The sequence below is a fragment of the Salvelinus alpinus genome, chromosome 1, assembly GCF_045679555.1.
Source record: "Salvelinus alpinus chromosome 1, SLU_Salpinus.1, whole genome shotgun sequence".
Lineage (NCBI taxonomy): Eukaryota > Metazoa > Chordata > Actinopteri > Salmoniformes > Salmonidae > Salvelinus > Salvelinus alpinus.
Window position 1 is genome coordinate 59018622 of NC_092086.1, and position 22535 is coordinate 59041156.

At 42.1% G+C, this 22535-nt stretch overlaps 2 protein-coding genes across 2 annotated transcripts; both read right to left on the bottom strand.

The window, feature by feature from the left end:
- Window positions 1-902: 902 nt before the first annotated feature.
- Window positions 903-16060, bottom strand: rras (RAS related). Its single transcript, XM_071412062.1, has 6 exons — window positions 15145-16060; window positions 14786-14873; window positions 5943-6045; window positions 3822-3930; window positions 3425-3543; window positions 903-2909 (listed from the first exon to the last, which is right to left on the bottom strand). Exons 1-6 carry the CDS (start codon window positions 15229-15231, stop codon window positions 2822-2824), a joined length of 594 nt encoding a protein of 197 aa, XP_071268163.1. The 5' UTR covers window positions 15232-16060; the 3' UTR covers window positions 903-2821.
- Window positions 16061-17946: 1886 nt separating this feature from the next.
- LOC139581843 (tyrosine-protein phosphatase vhp-1) lies at window positions 17947-21538 on the bottom strand. The gene is made up of 5 exons (XM_071412076.1): window positions 21311-21538; window positions 20866-20982; window positions 20526-20685; window positions 19830-19953; window positions 17947-19678 (listed from the first exon to the last, which is right to left on the bottom strand). The coding sequence occupies exons 2-5, from the start codon at window positions 20965-20967 to the stop codon at window positions 18433-18435; spliced, it is 1632 nt and encodes a 543-aa protein (XP_071268177.1). The 5' UTR covers window positions 20968-20982; window positions 21311-21538; the 3' UTR covers window positions 17947-18432.
- Window positions 21539-22535: the final 997 nt, after the last annotated feature.

The window sequence follows — 22535 nt, forward strand, 5'->3', positions numbered from 1 at the left end:
GTCCCTCCCCCAATTTGCACCTGGCTGGGGTAGAGTGTGGGAAATACAGATTTTTTTAACAATGTATCGAAATAATGTAATGTAATAACATTGTGTAGTTTCACACACTACAAAGGGTACAGAGTGTGAGAAAAGCGGGATCGGGAGGTTCTTGGTGTTATGTTGAAACAACAGTGGACCCAAACACCACATTTTCACCTACACACACCTACACTTGTATTACCCTCGGGTCTAGTGGACCCGAACACCACATATGTAATATAAATGTGCAGGGGGTGCACTCAATGAAAATGTGTTATTTTGCATGTTCTTCACAGAAAATGATCCAAGGCCAATGAGTCTCAGATTGAAAAAATGAAAATGATACAATTAATTATTTTAGTAAACATTGAAAATTGGTCCACAGACCCAAACACTACAAAAGGGTTAAATGTATTTTATATATTTGTTTAGCTTTTATTTAAGCATAGAACAATGTTGGAAAAATAGGGAAGATGGAGAGGGAGAATCAAAGGGCAGTGGGCCGGATTCGAACCCATGCCGGCTGTAACCACTGAATCACACAGGCTACCATACATAATATTTTTGAGCATGAACATCAGATAAGCGCATGTTTGAGTAGATTGAATTGTCACAATCCCAATTCAAACAGTCTTTTATTGATCTGTACATTTACATGCTCCTTTCTTTTCTCGTTCATCAGTTTAAAAAAAAATCATATTTGACCTCGGCCAAACTGCTTTCCTCTGGCTACTTTCCTGTCACCAAGCGTTCACCAATACTGTTGATGAGAAATAGTCAAGTACAAAAAGTTGAGTGTGTCCAGACAGCCCGCTGCCCTATTTCATTCTGACACATTCTGAGCAAAAACTCAAGATTTGAGTAATAATGTATAAAAAGTGTAACGTGTACAAAAGGTATTTGGTTTATTTCAGTACAAAATACACATGGCGGATACTGGTAGATTACAGGGTGCAAGTTTGATATAGTTAGAGATTCATTGGTATAAGAAAACAAACGGCTTTCTGCAGTTAAAAATAACTACATACCAGATTTAAGTACAATACTTTTTTGTGGCTTATTACACTGCATTAATAGCACTGAGTCAATGCATTATTTTATAATTAGGCAAAGAACAATGTGGGACAAATGTGGATGCAACACGGTTCTATTTCACAAAGAAAATAAGATAGCCAGCTTTGAGAACCAATCATCAATAACTCAAATTATTAATCAAAACATCGCAAATATTTTTAGGGTCAGAGTTTTGAGTCGGATTCAATTCACAAATTTGGAGCAGATTCAGAATCTTTCATAACGTTAGTTGGCTATCCTGCTTTGTGTGAAATATCGCCCATGGAATAAGAAGGCGAACTGTTAGTCATATGTTAATTACATCTATATGAAGGTTTGCAAGACCAGTGCTACATATCCTCTCTAAACAAACAAGTTATTTCATGACAGACAAATGTAGGTTACGGAAGTTAAATCAGGAAGGCTGGTCTGACTGCTCGGTTAACTTCAAGTAAGCATAACACAATTTACTTAGCTTCCTATTGCGTGGGCATAGTGGGAATGAACACGAACGTATTATCATCAGCATATCGTCTTCTTTCCTATTAGCCACGTCCGGAATGTAATTCACCCATTTACCGTAATACTTATAAAAGCACCGCACAATACGCATTCCGCATGCTTGCTGTTTAGCCTATGGGCTAACTCTTGCAATTATCACTCATCTCTCTCAACCAATGGGCGTAAATCTTGGGATGTATTCATATGTCAACTTACCCATGTTATCTAACTTTCTGTTTTTCATCAACAGTTGTCGACAGTTGATGCCTTGTCTGAAGCTTTTCAACAGATCTTCATTAGCCGAGACTCATTCATTTAATACAATTCAAAAACAAACTCCTTGATGTACATGGTTGGTAGCGGTGTGACATTTAAACATTTGCAAAGAGCATAACAATAAAAATGACCTACACCTGTATGCATAGACAAAAGTACCTGGACATGCCTAAACATCCACCCAGTCATTTTAAAATAAACAATAGCACTTTAGTGTCAAACTACTTTTGCCTACCAGTTCATATGTTGAAGTTGTGCAATTTTTTTTTATATATTCTGTGGTCATGGATACTACACTGTGAAAAAGTACCAGTCTTTCAAACACATCGTTTCATTCTGCCTCAGCTCTCACTCTTTCCATGCAGTCTTTTAAAAATCTAATTTGTCGATTCAGTTTAACTGGGCTCCTTTCATTTTCTGTTGTAGGAATGAATGATAGCGCCCTCTAGTACCTAAATTATCCGTTCCTTCCAGCAATGTCAAATCAGTGACTTCCATCAGGTTGACCCAATGTAGGAAGCTACCCAAAACACAGTATCTGTGAGATCGCACTCTTTACCATCCCTACTCTTTCTTTCTTCAGTCTGTAGACTCTCGCTCTCTTCTCATCTAGCCCAAGGCCTCTCCCTTTACATCCTCAATAATGAAATAACAATACCGCAAATACAAAAAAAATATATATAAAAAAAGTTTGAAGATGCTAATTTCTAAGTGTGAATGAAACCATTTTAAAAAATGTATCACTCCACCACTTTACCCACCATTGCCGTAAGCAACCTCTCCCACACACATCCCTGCCCAATTCCCCAAACCTCACCATACAGGTTTTTGCATTTCCAAGTGTATATCTCTCCCCTCCCTTGCCAAATCGTCCCATTTCCCTCCAGGTAAGTCAGACAAGACTTGCATCAGTGGTGAGGTGAGAGGGTTTTGGTCTCTGTGACAAGTGCTATGCCATGGGAGGGAGCAGTTAAAGGAGGGTGCAGGGGCAGCCACCGCTCTTCCGTTTTCCTGTGTGGTTTGCAGGTAGAGGGGGACTCTCAGTCTCCTGAAATTTTCTGTGTTTTTAAAAGAAAGAGAGAGCATTGGATACTTCGACTCAGGAGTAGGCTATAATGGACACTAAAATGTCTGTCCCTCAACTCTGCCTCTGGTCACCAACTCTTCTAATCATCTAGCTATAAACATGACCTATTATAAAGTAGCTTACAGCTTTCTAGCTGTTAACGTTACCTTACAGCTTTCTAGCTGTTAGCTAGCTGTTGACGTTACCATACAGCTTTCTAGCTGTTAGCTAGCTGTTAACGTTACCATACAGCTTTCTAGCTGTTAGCTAGCTGTTAACGTTACCATACAGCTTTCTAGCTGTTAGCTAGCTGTTAACGTTACCATACAGCTTTCTAGCTGTTAGCTAGCTGTTAACGTTACCATACAGCTTTCTAGCTGTTAGCTAGCTGTTAACGTTACCATACAGCTTTCTAGCTGTTAGCTAGCTGTTAACGTTACCATACAGCTTTCTAGCTGTTAGCTAGCTGTTAACGTTACCTTATAGCTTTCTAGCTGTTAACGTTACCTTATAGCTCGCACGACCTCCAGGAAGGCTTCGTCTACATTGTGGCGGTTCTTAGCCGAGGCCTCCATGTAATGGATCCTGTTCTCTCTGGCAAAGCCCTGGGCCTCCTCTCTGGAGATCTACAGACAGGACAGAGAGAGAGGTACATGCACTCAGGTTAAAAAGCACCTGTCAGGCCAGCAGCAGTTTCATTTCCTTATTCCAGTAAACTGAGTAAGAGTAAGGTAGTGGTATTAGATCTAGCCAAAGAAACACTTGTAGCCACTCGCCACCTGTTGGCAACTCAAAAGTATTTGAGGCCTGAGAATTTGAACCAGTAGGATCTAAATTGACATTATTATAGCTAGCAGAAGATCTCCTTTAACATGACATTGAGAGTGAGTGTGAAAGCCAGTACCACTCTCGACTGGTCCAGGTCAGCCTTGTTCCCCACCAGCACCATGGGGAAGTCATCCCGGTCCTTCACTCTCAGTATCTGGGTGTGGAACTTGTGGATCTCATTGTAACTGAAAAAAGGGAAGGAAAGTGGCCGAAACGAGAACACATTAGGAACTGATCATAAGTGCTTTATGTCCTTAAAAAAGGTGCAATCCATTAGTTCAATTTACTGTTAAAAAAATAAGGAAAAAAAGCAGCCTTGTATATGCCCCTTACAGCAAAGAGGCATATTCATTGGCATAAATCCAACTACTTAGTTGTTTTATTGTATACTCTTATTTTAAATGTACAAAGACAAAAGCACAGTGACAAACATGACAACAAACAATAGAAGTGAGAGGGGTAGACTGGGTCCTACCAGGACACAAAGGACACCCATCGATCCCTACTAAAGCAAGCCAGGCATCCTGTATAATCTGGCAGGAGTCAAGTCTTGGGAGGGGGGGGTACAGTTCATAAATAAATACGGACAATTGTTATATTAGGCTATGCTCTATGGTTTACATATGTTCTTAGAATGTGAACTCTGTTTAGGTGCAATTGCACCAATTCATCTCATAGAGAACTACTTCAGCAGCTCATTATGCTGCCTGTATTTGACACCATGTCATGAATGCAACTCTTATGAGAGGTGAAAGCCTATAACAAGTCTCACTTCCCCTAGTTACTGTAGCATCACTCTGTGATTAGTGTTGCACAGCCGCAATCAGAAAACACAGTATAGTGTTTGGCCGGTAGGGAGGGTTTGGCCGGTAGGGATATCCTTGTCTCAGTATGTAAAAAAATTAAATAAAAATGTAATAAAATGTATGCACTCTACTGTAAGTCGCTCTGGATAAGAGCGTCTGCTCTTGGCCGGTAGGGATATCCTTGTCTCAGTATGTAAAAATGTAATAAAATGTATGCACTCTACTGTAAGTCGCTCTGGATAAGAGCATCTGCTAAATGACTCAAATGTAAATGTAAAAAAATATAAAGCACTTTGAGTACCTCAGTTGGTAGAAAAGTGCTATATAAATCCAATCAATTATTATTATTTGAATACGATCACATATGTCTCTCTATAATGCAAGGGAATAGATTTCCAAATTTTAAAATCACTTGGAGCTGATTTCCTGGTGTTTTTACAGTCTTATGTCAAACAATGAAAATTCAATTTTTTTATGTATTTTTTGCTCAGAAAACTTGGTGGTGCGCAAATAAAACCACCCACAGGCCAAATTCAGGCCACCAGTTAAGGAACCCGCCAGTTAAGGTTACTTTGCATCATTTTTCTATATTGAAATTGCCGCATGCGTATTTTCATTAGTCGTCACGCATTCTATTTATTACAAGTGCACAGCATACAGAGAGCCTACTTTGAGGAGAGGAATAGCCTACCAGACAGCGCGAGTAACTCCTCAAAAAGCCTGTAGGCTACTGGAGTGAAACCTGCTTTTGTGAGACCACTCAATGTGCAAAAAAAAATAACATTTCTAAATGCAACCGCGTGTTAAAAACGTGTGGCCACGATTAAAAATCAGCTATTTCTCAATCTCAACTTGTAAAGCCTCCCATTCGCCATAAGTTCTTAGTGAAAAATGCCCGGTTCTTGTATGCACGCATGGTATCAGAGAGGAAGAGGCGAAGCGCCAAAATCTGTCCAAAATACTGTCCAATGCATTTCTATGGTATTATTTTGGGCCTAAGCTTGTCGCCTGCCTTCCTGGCTTGGGACAACTCCCCTTGTTAAAACAGAAACATACGCATCTCGTCATTATATACATAGCTCTGATAGTTTCTATTGGTCATGTCATTTTACTGTTTGGAAAAATGTAACCGTTCGTTGACCGGTTAATGAGGGTCAGTTAGTCGCCAGCTAAATTTACCAAAATGTGCATCCCTAATCAAACCGTGACGTTGCCTTCCTGAAACCTTGAGTACTGTAGCCCTGACAAATGCTTTAGCTCTGAGGACTTCAGAGTATGTTGTGTAGTTGGGAACAATGGTTTGAATCTACAGTTTGCCTGTGACTTGAGATAAACTGTGTACATGCATCCATCCATCCAGACACACACACACACACACACACAATTCTTACCTGCCAGTGTCATTCAGAGCGAACACCAGCAAGAAGCCTTCTCCTGAGCGCATGTACTGCTCCCTCATTGCCCCAAACTCCTCCTGACCTGCTGTGTCCAAGACTGACACACACACACACACAAAGAGATTCAGATGTACATGCACAGGGATGAATATAGATAGTGACATACATTGCATTCGGAAAGTATTCAGACCTTTTCAACATTTTGTGTTCCTCAATCTACACACAATACACCATAATGACAAAGCAAAAACAGATTTTTTTTGTCCTGTTGGAAGGTGAACCTTCGCCCCATTCTGAGGTCCAAAGCAGGTTTTCATCTAGGATCTCTGCACTTTGCTCCATTCATCTTTCCCTTGATCCTGACTAGTCTCCCAGTCCCTGCTGCTGAAAAACATCCCCACAGAGCATGATGCTGCCACCACCACGCTTCACCGTAGTGCCAGGTTTAACGCTTGGCATTCAGGCCAAAGAGTTCAATCTTGGTTTCATCAGACCAGAGAATCTTGTTTCTCATGGTCAGAGTCCTTTAGGTGCCTTTTGGCAAACTCCAAGCAGGCTGTCATGTGCCTTTTACTGAGGAGTGGCTTCCATCTGGCCACTCTACCATAAAGACCTGAATGGTGGAGTGCTGTATGGTTGTACTTCTGGAAGGTTCTCCCATCTCCACAGAGGAACTCTAGAGCTTGGTCAGAGTGACCATCGGGTTCTTGGTCACCTCCCTGACCAAGGCCCTTCTCCCCCGATTGCTCAGTTTGGTCGGACGGCCAGCTCTAGGAAGAGTTTTGGTGGTTCCAAACTTCTTCCATTTAGGAATGATGGAGACCACTGTGTTCTTGGGGACCTTCAATTCTGCAGATTTTTGGTACTCTTCCCCAGATATGTGCCTCGACACAAACCTGTCGTCTCGGAAATCTACGTACAATTCCTTCGACCTCATGGCTTGGTTTTTACTCTGACATGTACTGTCAACTTCGGGACCTTATATAGACAGGTGTGCCTCTTACCAAATCATGTCCAATCAATTTACCACAGGTGGTCTCCAATCAAGTTGAAGAAACATCAAGGATGATCAATGGAAACAGGATGCACCTGAGCTCAATTTCAAGTCTAATAGCAAAGGGTCTGAATATTTATAAGGTATTTCGGTTTTAAAAAACATTTACATAAATTACTAAAACCTGTTTTTGCTTTGTCATAATGGGGTATTGTGTGTAGATTGATGAAGAAACAAAATAATTTAATATATTTTAGAATAAGGCTGTAATATAACAAAATTTGTAAAAAGTCAGGGAGTTTGAATACTTTCCGAATGCACTGTAGATGCAACATAGTAAAAAATGCAGAAGGGCTGCAGGGAAGGCTTACTGACAAGCCCCCCCCAGTAGAAATTACACTTCGACTTAGATTTTCACTTTAAAATGTATGCATACAAAAGCCATTGATTTCAAAGATCAAACAATACAACTCTATGCACAATTTACACAGAACATTTCACAAAAACACACTCACTGAAAGAACTGTGCGGATGCAAAGTTTCTAAAACAATTATGGTAAATCGGTTTTATTATAAGACCACGTTTTCCAAAAACTGTTAAATATCTGCTCCCAATTAAGATTCAAAGATGTCTGCTGAAAGAGTGGGGTGTCAAGTTATGACATGACACCTTGAGTTTAAAATAAAAGTATTTTGGTTATTGAACTACAGTAGAAGTGGATTTGCATTTTTTAAATTTAACCTTTACTTAACTAGGCAAGTCAGTTAAGAACAAATTCTTATTTACAATGACGGCCTACACCGGCCAAACTTGGACGACGCGGGGCCAATTGTGCGGCACCCTATAGAACTCCCAATCATGGCTGGTTGTGATACAGCCTGGAATCGAACCAGGGCGTCTGTAGTGACGACTTTAGCACTGAGATGCAGTGCCTTAGACCGCTGATCTGTACTATACAGAAATACATAATTATGGATATAAATATAATTCTCTTCATAATGATGTATCCTGAACCATTCAGAGGTGTGGGGAACAAATATAGAACAAAGTGAGGATAAAACAACAGAAGAGGACATAGAGCGACAAAGAACAGCTCAAAAGAGGAAGAGCTTGCGTACAGTGGTGGAAAAAGTACCCAATTGACATACTTGAGTAAAAGATACCTTAATAGAAAATGACTCAAGTAAAAGTCATCTAATAAAATACTACTTGAGTAAAGTCTAAAAGTATTTGAGTTTTAAATATACTTAAGTATCTAAAGTAAATGTAATTGCTAATATACGCAAGTAAAAATCATTTCAAATTCCTTATATTAAGCAAACACAGCTCAATTTACGTAAAAAAAATAAAACGTATAGTGCGCCCCTGGCTCTCTCCAACACTGACATAATTTACAAACGAGGCGTTCATGTTTAGTGAATCCGCCAGATCAGAGGCAGTAGGGATGACCAGGGGTGTTCATGATAAGTGCGTGAAATTGAATTTTTTTCCTGTCCTGCTAAGCATTCAAAATATAACGAGTACTCTTGGGTGTCAGGAAAAATGTATGGAGTAAAAAGTACATTATTTAAAAGTAGTCCGAAATATAAATAGTAAAGTACAGATACCCCCAAAAACTACTTATGTAGTACTTTCAAGTATATTTACTTAAGTACTTTACACCACTGCTTGCATGAGTGATTCCCGTAGCTGCAAGCCAAAGCTAATTTGGTGATTTTCGAAAGGATCTTTGGTTTGTAAGTGTAGTCCTCTGAACCAGGCTTGGATTTTGTTTCGGCAGAGCGACATTCGATGAACATTAAATATAATTTAGATTTTTGCAACTTAAAAAGCCAACTCTTCCTCTGTTTACACCACCCCTCGCTACCGCATAGATCAGAACCCCACTGGACCGATCACAGTGGTGGAGAATTCAGGCACCAGAAGTGGTGACAAATTGTTAAAATGGTTGGCTATGTGCACCATTGCACAAAAGGAAAGCACAGACCTCGGTGCCCCAGTCGCCAACGGGCTTCTCCCTGTTTTAACTGTTATATGGGAGGCCGTGCCGAGGGATTCTGGACCTCGCCAAGGAGGCGTGGGAAGCCCAGCCGTGTCCCCACAGAACTGATTGAGCATGTCATCCTAATACGAGAACGGATGGCCGCGGTGTAGCCAATAGTGAAGGAACACATAAAGAGCGCGCAGCAAGCGCAATAAAGAGCCTGCAACAGCACTGCCCAGACCCAAAGTTTTAATGTAGGAGATAAGGTACTCCTTTTAATTCCGACAGCGGAACATCGGCGCTTAGCGCACTTGAGGGGTCCATACGAAGTAATGGCAAGAGTATCCCCTGTAAACTACAGTTAGGCAGCCAGGTAGGAGAAAACCTGAACAGCCATACCACATCAACCTTGAATACCACGAGAGAAATTAAGATGTGATGTTCTGCTCCCTACCCGCAGCCCAACAAGATCAACCCCCGCTAGAGATGCAGGTAGTGAAGTCGCTGACACACCAGCTAGAGCACGACTTACGGGCCCTAGTGGTCTGACACCGGGAAGTATTCTCTTCCCTCACAGGGAATACAAATCTCATCCAGCATCATATATACACAGAGCCAGGAAAGAGTGAACTTAAGGCCTTACAGAATCCATGCTGCGGGACAAACAATAGTCAGAGGTGGTGAGAGAGATGCTGGGTTGGGGAGTTAGAGGCGTCTCACAGTGCCTGGTCAAGTCTGTTCTCGTTCTGAAGCCAGACGTAGCGGTGAAATTCTGTAATCTGTAACGACTTCCGAAGCCTGAACAACATCTCCAAAATCGAATCCAATGCCCAGGGTAGATGAGCTGATAGAACGATTGGGAAAGGCAAGCTACATAACTACGCTAGATCTCACAAAAGGCTATTGGCAGGTGCCTCTGGCCACAGAAGACAGGGAGAAAAAGGCGCTCTACGCCAGATGGACTTTTCCATTAAGTGAAATTACTCATCGGGTTTCATGGTGAGGCCGCCACGTCACAGAGGTTAATGGACCAGCTACTCAGACCCCACCAAGCCTACGTGGCCACTTACATCGACGACATGGTGATCCATAGTGAAGAATGGGAGACGCACCTACAACGGGTACGGGCCGTGCTGGGGAGCCTAAGGAGAGCAGGCTTGACAGCTAACCCTAAGAAATGCAGGTTCGGGTTAAGTGAGGCAGAATATCTGGGGTACACTATTGGGAGTGGTGTCATACACCCCCAGACAAAGAAAGTGGAGGCTATCCGGGAGTGGCGAACGCCGGTGCGTAAAAAGTAGGTGATCCTTCTTAGGGCTCACAAGTTACTATCGGCGCTTTATACCCAACTATGTCTTTATAGCCGCTCCATTGTCCAACCTGACCAAGAAAGACCTACCCACACAGGTGAGATGGACTCAAGCAGCAGAGATAGCTGTCCAAAAGCTAAAAGAAGCCCTGTTCTCAAAACCAGGACTAAGAGCACCAGACTTTGGACTTCATTGTGAAGACGGATGCCTATGTCGTCAGCATCGGAGCGGTGCTCTCCCAGGGAGTGGGAAAGGTCAAACACCCAATAGACTACATCAGCTGTAAGCTCTCAGAGAGGGAAAATAAATATGCCACAGTTGACCGGGAAGGGCTGGCTATAAAATGGGCACTCACCTACCTCAGATATTATCTGTTGGGAAGAAAATTCACTCTCGTGACTGATCATGCGCACTCACCTGGATGGCAAGAAACAAAGAGAATAACAGCAGGGTATCTAGATGGTTCTTGAGCTTGCAACCCTGTAACTTCTCCATCATCCACAGGTCCGGGATCCATCACGGAAATGCATGCGCGCTATCCCGCCGCGACGCAGTGGATTTTGTTTCCCCTTTCTTGAACCGGCCGAGTGCCATTCGGGGAACATTAAATATATAATTTAGATTTTTGCAACTCACAAAGCCAACTCTTTCTCTGTTTACACCAGCCCTCGCTACCGCATAGATCGGAACTCCACTGAACCGATCACAGTACACAAAAAGTAGAAATATTCAATATCCTTATTTTGCATAGTTGGGTATTATCTGGATTATCCTACACACTGGGTATTATTCTAATGAGCCGGACCAGACCAAATCTGAACCAACCATAGACGTCTATGTTTCTCAAGTTTGGACATTACGGTACAGCACAGTAGAGTACAGTAGATATGTTCAGTACAGTATACAGTACTCTAGTGTGCTCTGCTGTACTAACTTTTCTTTACTGTACTGTCAGAACTTGTGAAACATAGACTTCTATGATTCGTTCAGATTTGGTCTGGCCAGGGTGGACTGACCAAATTTCAAATTACTTTTCAACATCCATAAAGGTCCGATGTCAGTTGGTGTTCAGTGGTTGAAGATGCTCGTTACAGAATATGGAAAGAGGGTAGGTGGTTAGGTGTCAGTAACACGCTGACCAGACCGGACATGTCGCGTGCGCGACCATTGCAAAATAAATGTACACATACATGTTATTCAATCATTACTGCTCGCGGGCGTCTGGGTGGCCAGGCTCCAAAATAGAAATTGGTTCCATTTGTGACGCTCAACGTGCTGCAAGTCCGGCCTCTCCCATCTCCTCGTTGATTTTTAGAAGCATATACCCATGTGGGTGATTGAAAGATGAACTTATGTCCACACTCTGGTAGGTTGTAGTAATGCTGTAAAGTTGGTTGTCAAACGCGATATTAAGTCCAAAATAAGAAGCCCGAGGAAGGAGGAGAGATGACGAGAAAGGAATTTGGTTTACTGTTTTATCTGTGGACTAATTGTCAGAGTAGAGGACCTTGTGCATTTCAGGTAAAATAACAACCTAATGTTTATATCCCAGGACTAATTAGCTAGCAACAGCAAGCTAGCTAGCTAGCTAAATTGCCATGAATGGTTAATGCTTTTCGACCTGTCCCCAAATTAATATAATTGGTTCAGAGTTTGTTTTGATATATCAACCTGCGTGCCCTGATCGCTTCTGGTGTGGGTGAACAAAATCAACATGCGTGCGATGGCGGACGTACACGCAAGCCCAGTTTGGTCAGCATGTAAGAGTTGTGAGAGGTGACATTAACTGTAGAGAGAAAGAAGAGAGTGTGGCAGAAAGATAGAGAGGGAGAGCGAGGGGTTGTCCAGACTGTTTACACAGTCTTGCTTTTACCACCAGACAACAGAAAGAGAAATAAAACATGAGCTGAAGATAACAGTATGCCAGTGGAAGGGAGGACAGTAGCAGGTGACCCAACTGTGGACCCAAATGTCCCGTGTGGCTCAGTTGGTAGAGCATGGCGCTTGCAACGCCAGGATTGTGGGTTTGATTCCCACGGGGGACCAGTATGGGAAAGGATAAAAAACATCTGCTAAATGATTAAAATGTAAAAGGTTTGTGACTTCCATGACTTCCCATTTTAGCCAATTCAATCTCAGTAATTCCGTTACTGATTGTTCGGATTTGGTAACAGAATTACAAGTTTAAACAAACTTGATAGCAGTAAAACCCCTATAACTAATTATTAGGTCTACCTTTGCTTGTTACTTACAGTGGGGAGAACAAGTATTTGATACACTGCCGAGTTTGCAGGTTTTCCTACTTACAAAGCATGTAGAGGTCTGTAATTGTTATCATAGGTACACTTCAACTGTGAGAGACGGAAAATCACATTGTATGATTTTTAAGTAATTAATTTGCATTTTATTGCATGACATAAGTATTTGATACATCAGAAAAGCAGAACTTAATATTTGGTACAGAAACCTTTGTTTGCAATTACAGAGATCATGCATTTCCTGTAGTTCTTGACCAGGTTTGCACACACTGCAGCAGGGATTTTGGCCCACTCCTCCATACAGACCTTCTCCAGATCCTTCAGGTTTCGGGGCTGTCGCTGGGCAATACGGACTTTCAGCTCCCTCCAAAGATTTTCTATTGGGTTCAGGTCTGGAGACTGGCTAGGCCACTCCAGGACCTTGAGATGCTTCTTACGGAGCCACTCCTTAGTTGCCCTGGCTGTGTGTATCGGGTCGTTGTCATGCTGGAAGACCCAGCCACGACCCATCTTCAATGCTCTTACTGAGGGAAGGAGGTTGTTGGCCAAACTCTTGCGATACATGGCCCCAACCATCCTCCCCTCAATACGGTGCAGTCGTCCTGTCCCCTTTGCAGAAAAGCATCCCCAAAGAATGATGTTTCCACCTCCATGCTTCACGGTTGGGATGGTGTTATTGGGGTTGTACTCATCCTTCTTCTTCCTCCAAACACGGCGAGTGGAGTTTAGACCAAAAAGCTCTATTTTTGTCTCATCAGACCACATTATCTTCTCCCATTCTTCCTCTCGATCATCCAGATGGTCATTGGCAAACTTCAGACGGGCCTGGACATGCTCTGGCTTGAGCAGGGGGAACCTTGCGTGCGCTGCAGGATTTTAATCCATGACGGCGTAGTGTGTTACTAATGGTTTTCTTTGAGACTGTGGTCCCAGCTCTCTTCAGGTCATTGACCAGGTCCTGCCGTGTAGTTCTGGGCTGATCCCTCACCTTCCTTATGATCATTGATGCCCCACGAGGTGAGATCTTGCATGTAGCCCCAGACCGAGGGTGATTGACCGTCATCTTGAACTTCTTCTTCTTGCGCCAACAGTTGTTGCCTTCTCACCAAGCTGCTTGCCTATTGTCCTGCAGCCCATCCCAGCCTTGTGCAGGTCTACAATTTTATCCCTGATGTCCTTACACAGCTCTCTGGTCTTGGCCATTGTGGAAAGGTTGGAGTCTGTTTGATTGAGTGTGTGGACAGGTGTCTTTTATACAGGTAATGAGTTCAAACAAGTGCAGTTAATACAGGTAACAAGTTCAAACAGGTGCAGTTAATACAGGTAATGAGTGGAGAACAGGAGGGCTTCTTAAAGAAAAACTAACAGGTCTGTGAGAGCCGGAATTCTTACTGGTTGGTAGGTGATCAAATACTTATGTCATGCAATAAAATGCAAATTAATTACTTAAAAATCATACAATGTGATTTTCTGGATTTTTGTTTTAGATTCCGTCTCTCACAGTTGATGTGTACCTATGATAAAAAATGACAGACCTCTACATGCTTCATAAGTAGTAAAACCTGCCAAATCGGCTGTGTATCAAATACTTGTTCTCCCCACTGTATGTGAACTTTCATTATCCTCCTTAGAAAATATTTTAAAGATATGTGGGTTTCTGGTAACAGAATTACAAGACAAGGCAAATAATTTATCGTGAACTAAATATAAGTGTTGATATTAGTTGGCAGGGGTCTTTACTTCAACATTATTGGGTTTTGATTTATCAATAATACCTTAAACAAAAAATCTGGTAGATGTTGTTTAAGACCCCTTTTCCATCTGTTCGACCAGAAATCAAAGCCTTGATTATTCCTCATTTTTAGGATGCAAAATAGTTAAATGTATGTCTTCATTATAAAAAAATAGACTTAGCTTTCATTTGAAACTCAATTTGACATGCTCCTATTAACTTCACATTGGTCTTCATGGGACCTTTTAGATGTAAATGCCCAGTGTTAACCGTCTCGACAGAGGCCAACAGGCCATAGTACACTTACATATTGCTATATCTCTTGAATATGAACACAGAAACACTTTTTCTATGGCATAGTGAAAAGACTACACCTTGGCTTAGAGCATCAACATCTGCCAACTACAAGTTATAACAGAGCAGATGTGGGTGAATCATACAGACAGATTTGGCCTTGCTCGCTCGCTCACTCACTCACTCACTCACTGGCTCAAGTAGTTTATGCTTTCCCTCTATTCTTGGAGCAAAGAACGTCAGTAAACCTACAGTATGACTTACTGTCTAATCGTGTCTCTTTCCCATCCACTATGCATATTTTGGTGTAGGAGTCCTCGATGGTGGGGTCATAATCCGATACAAAGTATGACTGCGAAAGAGATAGGAGAGCATGGGTGAATACTGTGTGTATGTGTTGTCTGGTAAAATTTGCGATTACCGTTTTGGTGGTTATGAGGAAAGAAATGTTTTTAACCAAATAGCCTACAGACAGAGAATAGTTTACACTATTTGGCCTATATGGGTTAATATGCACATATTCAATTACCACTACAACATACTCGTCATGTCAGAAGATATGACAAATTCGAGACAAACAACACACAGTTGACAATGTTCAAACAGTTGGGGGATTCTCTCACCTGAATGAATTGTATGGTCAAGGCGCTTTTCCCCACACCGCCCCCGCCCACGACGACCAGTTTGAATCTCTCCTCCTCAGCAGACATTATTAGTTTCGTAAAATACTTTCAACGGTTGTCTATTTTTTGAAAAACAAAATGATAAAACTGACTAGCTGATATGATCTATTGATGACGTGCAATTTTGTAATCCGCAGGGAAAAAATGAAAGTCCACTTCAACGATTGAGCAAACGACTTTTATCAAAGTAGCTCAAAGAAAAATCCGAGAAGGAAGCAGAGTTGGGTTTTTACCTCGGTGTTACGCCAATATATTTAACTTGAATTACCTACGATAGGTTATAAATATCTAAAATATAAAAATGTATAGTTCGTTTTCTGATACTATTTCATAACATTGAAAAGCTTACGGTTTTAGTCTGGCCCAGTGTTGTAAACTATCCACAAAAGTAGTCTAACCCCAATTGAGTTTCGTATCACTGCTCCTAAAATGTATAAATCGCTACATAACCCGGTAAAATAGAAATAAAGTATTATTGTTAAAAATCTAACGGTTTATCGGCCTATCTCTCATAATTTTTGTCTGGTGAAAAGCCTTCCGCACCCGCCTCAAGTAAATTAGGTTATCGATGCCAACTTTGACTCCAGAAGAAGAAAAAAAATATGAGCTCGATTATCAACTATCCCGTCAAACTTCAACACGCTTGTCTAACTTTCATTATCTCTAGATTGATTCATCTACACATCTCTGCAGGAGCATTAAATAACAGATTTTGTGATATCTAAGTTACTGGGTTCTTCTTGGCGATGTCTTCATTTTTTCCTCGTCTTCACCGACTTATTTTTTCATCGCTCCAAGGCAACTTTTTTTTCTCAACCAAGAAGGGTTTCTCGAAATCTCATGCGTATGTAAAAATAGGCGTGTCTTAACGACTCTGTTTCCTCATTGTATAAATTCTCACGCTTCTCCCTCTTTTCATTAATTAACAAAGGCTCTATTCGAATGAGATACATTCTAAAATGTTTATTTAATCAACGCTGCACGTCTATTCATTAAACTGAAACAATATGGTTTAACCAGATTTTAAATGAGTGAAACATAGTATTCACACATTATGTGTACTACAACTGAATTGGTCCACCCACACAGACAGCGTTGTGAAGAAGGCGCAGCAGCGCCTCTTCAACCTCAGGAGGCTGAAGAAATTCGGCTTGTCACCAAAAGCACTCACAAACTTCTACAGATGCACAATCGAGAGCATCCTGTCGGGCTGTATCACCGCCTGGTACGGCAACTGCTCCGCACACAACCGTAAGGCTCTCCAGAGGGTAGTGAGGTCGGCAGAACGCATCACCCGGGGCAAACTACCTGCCCTCCAGGACACCTACACCACCCGATGTCACAGGAAGGCCATAAAGATCATCAAGGACAACAACCACCCAAGCCACTACCTGTTCACCCCGCTATCATCCAGAAGGCGAGGTCAGTACAGGTGCATCCAAGCAGGGACCGAGAGACTGAAAAACAGCTTCTATCTCAAGGCCATCAGACTGTTAAACAGCCACCACTAACATTTAGCGGCCGCTGCCAACAAACTGACTCAGCTCCAGCCACCTTAAAAATGGGAATTGATGGAAATTATGTAAAAATTTACCACCAGCCACTTTAAACAATGCCACCTAATATAATGTTTACATACCCTACATTACACATCTCTTATGTATATGTATATACTGTACTCTATATCATCTACTGCATCTTGCCATCTTATGTAATACATGGACCACTAGCCACTTTAAACTATGCCACTTTATGTTTACATACCCTACAGTACTCATCTCATAGGTATATACCGTACTCTATACCATCTACTGCACCTTGCCTATGCCGTCTGTACCATCACTCATTCATATATCTTTATGTACATATTCTTTATCCCTTTACACTTGCGTGTATAAGGTAGTAGTTGCGGAATTGTTAGGTTAGATTACTTGTTGTTATTACTGCATTGTCGGAACTAGAAGCACAAGCATTTCGCTACACTCGCATTAACATCTGCTAACCATGTGTATGTGACTAATAAATTTGATTTGATTTGATTTGATACATTACGTGTACTACCTTATTTGGCCATTGAGCCCAGTTGTATGTAGGTCTAGTCATTTGTTTAGTGGGGAATTTTACAGCAGAGTATACATATAGCTAGAGCAGGGGAGTAGACCTATAAAGATGCGTTTGCAATGTATTGGGGGGTGTATTGATCCTTGGGACATGGAATGTTTTATAACCCCTTTATTTATTTTTTTGTTTCACGTTTAGTACTTTAGCTTATGCATTTGAGCGTATTGTATGATTACCCTCAAACGACTTTAGCCTACCTGTTGAGAATATGAGGAGATATTGAATGGAAAACTCCTAGCATACAGTATTTTATACTAATAGTTTATGACAGGTAAAGCATTCTTGTCTTCCTTTCCCTCCCTGATTTGCCATTCTCCTCAACTATGACCCATTTACATGGACATGTTGCTCATTTTTACCACACCCACATTCACCCACAACCCCTCCTTATTAACCCAAACAATGTGTTGATGTTCAAGGGCAGACTGTCATCTACACGTGAAAATAATCCTAACTTTATTTTCAAGACTGCATTCTTGTAATATTTTATAAAATAAGTGAATAACCATATCAGTCTGAATTGTGAATCAGATGTTTTCCTCATAGGCCTAAATTATTGTAAATGTATGGTGAAATACATGGGAGATTAGTCAGAATAGAAAAGCCAAGAGAGAACAGGAGTAAAATATGTAATCTTTAATGAACACTATGATCCCATTACAAACAACAGTGCCAAAATACCATCCTCAAAATATTCATTTTATAAATAACAACAATAAACTGATCACTTTATTCACGTCAATCAATAAATAAAAATCAACATAATCAAGCCTTAATCCATGAGCATTGTGTTGGAGGCATAAACTGCTCCTATATGTAATATATATAGTGCTTTTTGAAGGAAGTCAACAATAAATTGGCATTTATAGGACAAAGCATTCACTCAGAGCTCTGTGAACATGGTATGGGCAGACAAATATTTTACATGCAGTTATGTTCTTCAGTTCCTCACATGCGCGCACACACACACACACACACACACACACACACACACACACACACACACACACACACACACACACACACACACACACACACACACACACAAATCAATCTCCTGGCATTTATCAGCCCTCTCTCTGTCCTCGCCAGTGGTCTCTTACCGCATCAGCACCTATTGGGCAGAACAGCCTGTCCCACTTTGATCCGAGGGCCGAGCAGAACCCCCAACAGCATCTTCTCCCCCCAGTCCAGCAGCTTGTTGACAGTCAGGTTGAGAGGAGACAGGAGGCCCTGTTCAGCATCCACTCCTTCCTCAGCCTCCACTGCAGATGCAGACAGTTTAGCTGCTGGCAACACCTGCTGGTCAACTATGATACTGTGCTGGTTCAAAACAGAACTGCTGCTCAGGCTCCCAGTTAGTGTCTTCCTCTCTGCTCTTCCCTTGCTGTGGTCCTTCCCTGTCTTTGGAGTTGAGTTAGGCCTCCCCTTCTCCACGCTCTGACAGTGGCTGGGCTCTCTTTTACCCTGGCCTCTTCCCTCTCTCTCTACCTTCACCTGGGTTCGGGAGGAGCAGCGATTGGGCCGACCTGCTGCTTTGACGCAGGATGTGCTCCTCTCTCTCTGTTGTACGTCTGTCTGTGAGGAGGAAAGGGCCACGGCCGAAGGCTTTCTACCGTGCCTTTTTGAACCACTGGTGCCTTCTGACTCCCTCTTGTGGATGGTGTTGGAAGCGATGGAGCGTGTTGGCTTGTGGCTAATGCTGTGCCTGTTGTTGCTTTCTGGCTCATTCTGGTGGGGAGTTGGGGGAATTGCACCAACGGGAGACAGGGAGAGGGTGAGGCTCTTGCGCTTCTCAGAGAGAGACGCAATGCCTGGTGGGATTTGTAGTGTGTTGGGCTTTGGTGTTGGTGTCGCTGGTTCGTTGGGGCTTGGAGTCATTGCTCCACACGGGCTCTGGGCCTCCCTCTGGTTCTGGTTCAGGTTGAGAGTGAGCGTTCTGAGTTTGCTGGAGAGAGACAGTGTCAGTTGTGACGGCACACTCCTCTGCTCTTGCTGTAGCTTCTCTGATAGACTCTGAGTTTCACATGAATATGAGCATCTTTGCTCTATGTTCTCTGTGTTACAAGTGGAATTCTCATTGTACATATTATGCACATTAGCAACCTCTAAAAAGTCCTTAGCAACATAGCCATTGTCCTGCATATTCATGATCTGATTTGCTGACAGGGGGACAGAGGAACCGCAGCTAATGTTTTCATTGCTTGACTGCAGGCATGTGTCCAGTGATCTGATTGGCTGGATAGTGGGGTTGCCATTAGAGGCCTTCTGAGCGAGGGTTCCCTGGAAGTGTTGTAGCTGACCCAGAAAATTGAAGTTAGGGGAGATTGAAGGCCTGCGCTCTTTCACAAACCTGAAAGTGAGGATCAGACAAGATTAGATGTGGATGCTTTATACACACACACACACACACACACACACACACACACACACACACACACACACACACACACACACACACAATCATTAAAATGCATGAATACATATAGCACAGACAAACACACCTGTAGGCATGGTCAAGGTCCATCCCCAGATTGTACATGATGTAGGCCACAGCCAGGGCAGGGGAGCGAGAGATTCCTGCAGCACAATGAACTAACACAGATCCACCTGATGACATAGCCCCATCTGAGAGAGCGAGAAGAGATAGATAAGTATTTTTTTGTTTCTGTTGAAATCATCCATACTGTACTGCATGACATCATTAAGCCAGACTGCAAACTGTGCAAAGGACACACAGCTTATATCAACTGTCATGAATGGGCTTCCTGCAACAGTAGGCTTGTATCAATTGTCCGTGATACTGAATGGGCTGTAACAGCATTCAATATTTCTGAAACCATAGGAGCATAACTGGCCTGCATGAAACCCTGATCAATAACTGCTCATCACTTGAACTGAGTCATCTGCGTTTCTTCCAGACAGACAGTCGCCAGTGTGTAATGCATCCATGATGATGCAGACTGTGGCATAATGATTACATGCAGAAATGTCCTATCACCTATCCTGTAGGATTTGCCCTGGTCAAATCTCCAATGACACCTATATGTTCCCCTTATAGTGCACTTTCCCCTTATAGTGCACGAGCTCTATAGTGTACTAGCTCTCTGTCTCGTCGAAAATAGTGCAGTTGCACTATATGGGGAATAGGGTGACATCCATTTGACACATAACTAACCCAATCTCATCATTATTCTCACCGATAAAACGCAGTGCCTCCGGGATATGGGGCAGCAGGTCATCTCGGAGAGAGTCGTCGATGGAGATGCGAAGGTACTGGGAACGGGGAAGGAAAGTAGGCTGCGGGCTGCAGCGGCTCACGCTTAGCACGTAGGAGATCCCGCGAGCGCCGAGGCAATCCTGCAGCCGAGTAGGGAGAGCACGAGGAAAAGAGAGACAGAGAACAGGCAATATTAATACATTCTAGTCTTCTGGAAGAGCTGCATTTTCGGTGCATTGTGAAAATACAACGCGTTGGCCAATGACGAGAGCTAGGCTATCAATTCTATTGACTGACCTACTGAATTAAAACATTATTACCTGCGTAACGTCCGTCTCTGCACCTAGGTAAAGTTGCGGTAGGATGAGAGACAGCGGTGGACGTTCGCGTGTCCCGTTCTCTCTCTCCCTGTAGAACACCATCTCTGTTCTTTGTGTCTGGAACCGAAACAAGAGAGTTAACTTTGTTCATTTCAATATCAAGGGATTACAATTATGTATTAGGCTACAATACATAGGAATCGAAAAAAGAATGCATGTAACTTTGACAATCATTTTAACAGTTGCAAGAAATATATTAGCATTATTATTGCCATGAATGTTAATTAAGAAAACATTACTTTGGTCAATTGCTGCTGCAGAATGATGTTGTCTTTGCATTACGTCATGGATTTTGCAAGTTCACATACATTAGATGATCACAGGAGAATATAAAATCAGACATTGGTTGCAAGCAAATTGCAAAAAAATATTACATTGTACTTACAGTGACGATTTTCAATCCAAACGAAGATGCTGGAAATATCGCACAAATCAACCTGCACACCAAACAATATAATCAAACGAATGGTCTCAAAGCAAATGGATGAAGAATCCAAAAGGATATGTTAGGCTTAATTAATAGTATAGCTCTCTCTCTCTCTCGACTTCTACTCTCGTCCTCGTCCTGTCTGCGACTGTAACATTATTTGTTGTTGTATGTCTATACCTGCGCGAGGGGAAAAGGATGAGGTAATGCGTTTTCTACAAGCCAAGAATAGTACAATTGTATGTGATGTCATTTTCAACCAATCAGCGCCCATGCCGGACTCTGACGCGTGCGCGCTCCATTTGTTCATCATCATCAATTCGCCTGAAGACCTTGGCTTTTTATTGTGATGAATCGTACCTTTTCTGACGCTATTGTTGCAGAGCCGTTTTAAAAAAAACACGCAGCTGCAATACCCCGTGTACGAAAAGCATTTATTTGTGCAAAATCCTATAATCTCATCCAGTGGCGATTTTAGCATGTAAATCTTGGTGTGGCAAAAAAAAAGTGGGATGCATGCTAGCAAAGCCACTACACAACACTAAACAATACATTAATTTCACTATAACGGTGACAAACGGTGCCCACAAACTGTTAGGTCCTACATATAGCTGTTCAAACAGTAGAGTCCCAGCAGCAATCCCAACACGTCCACTGCTACACCTGGCTATCAGCGGAGCCTTCCTTGTCTGGTAGCGAAACAGTTCATTCAGCCTTATTTACTGCCTTTAAAACAGCTGATATGGCTGACTTGCTTAAACAAATGCGGTTTCTAATGACAATTGCGATGTACAAACTATGGCATAAGGGGACGACAAGCAGATAAGAGGAAATCCGTCATTTCGATTAAGACCTTAATGAGCAGGCTAGGACGGACGCAGTTGATATAACTATTTGTTCAGCACTTATGAAATGTACTGCAACATAATTCAGAACATGGACGATCTTACAATGTGCTCCCTGTATACCAAGTCAGAACCTTAGAATAAATAAAGGGGGCACATAAGCAGACAATGAAAGCTCTTACAATATTCAATGATTACATTTCTCAAAAACAGGTTATAGGCTACATGTGCACCACCAAGTCAGAACAGTAGGTGAAATTAAGAGGTGAAAATATACCAAATTATTAGGGTGAGGCACATGGGCTAATAACAGCTTACTACACAACATACACGTAGTA

Bases quoted from the DNA above. Each gene is read 5' to 3' on its own strand.
- rras (XM_071412062.1), bottom strand. From the start codon at position 15,231: ATGTCTGCTGAGGAGGAGAGATTCAAACTGGTCGTCGTGGGCGGGGGC. The intron at 14,874-15,144 runs GTGAGAGAATCC...TCTCTTTCGCAG, and splicing joins TGACCATACAATTCATTCAG to TCATACTTTGTATCGGATTA. The intron at 3,931-5,942 runs GTAAGAATTGTG...CCCTTTTTTCAG, and splicing joins GCTCTGAATGACACTGGCAG to TTACAATGAGATCCACAAGT.
- LOC139581843 (XM_071412076.1), bottom strand. From the start codon at position 20,967: ATGGTGTTCTACAGGGAGAGAGAGAACGGGACACGCGAACGTCCACCG. The intron at 20,686-20,865 runs GTAATAATGTTT...ACTCGGCTGCAG, and splicing joins CAGAGACGGACGTTACGCAG to GATTGCCTCGGCGCTCGCGG. The intron at 19,954-20,525 runs GTGAGAATAATG...TCGCTCTCTCAG, and splicing joins GGAGGCACTGCGTTTTATCG to ATGGGGCTATGTCATCAGGT.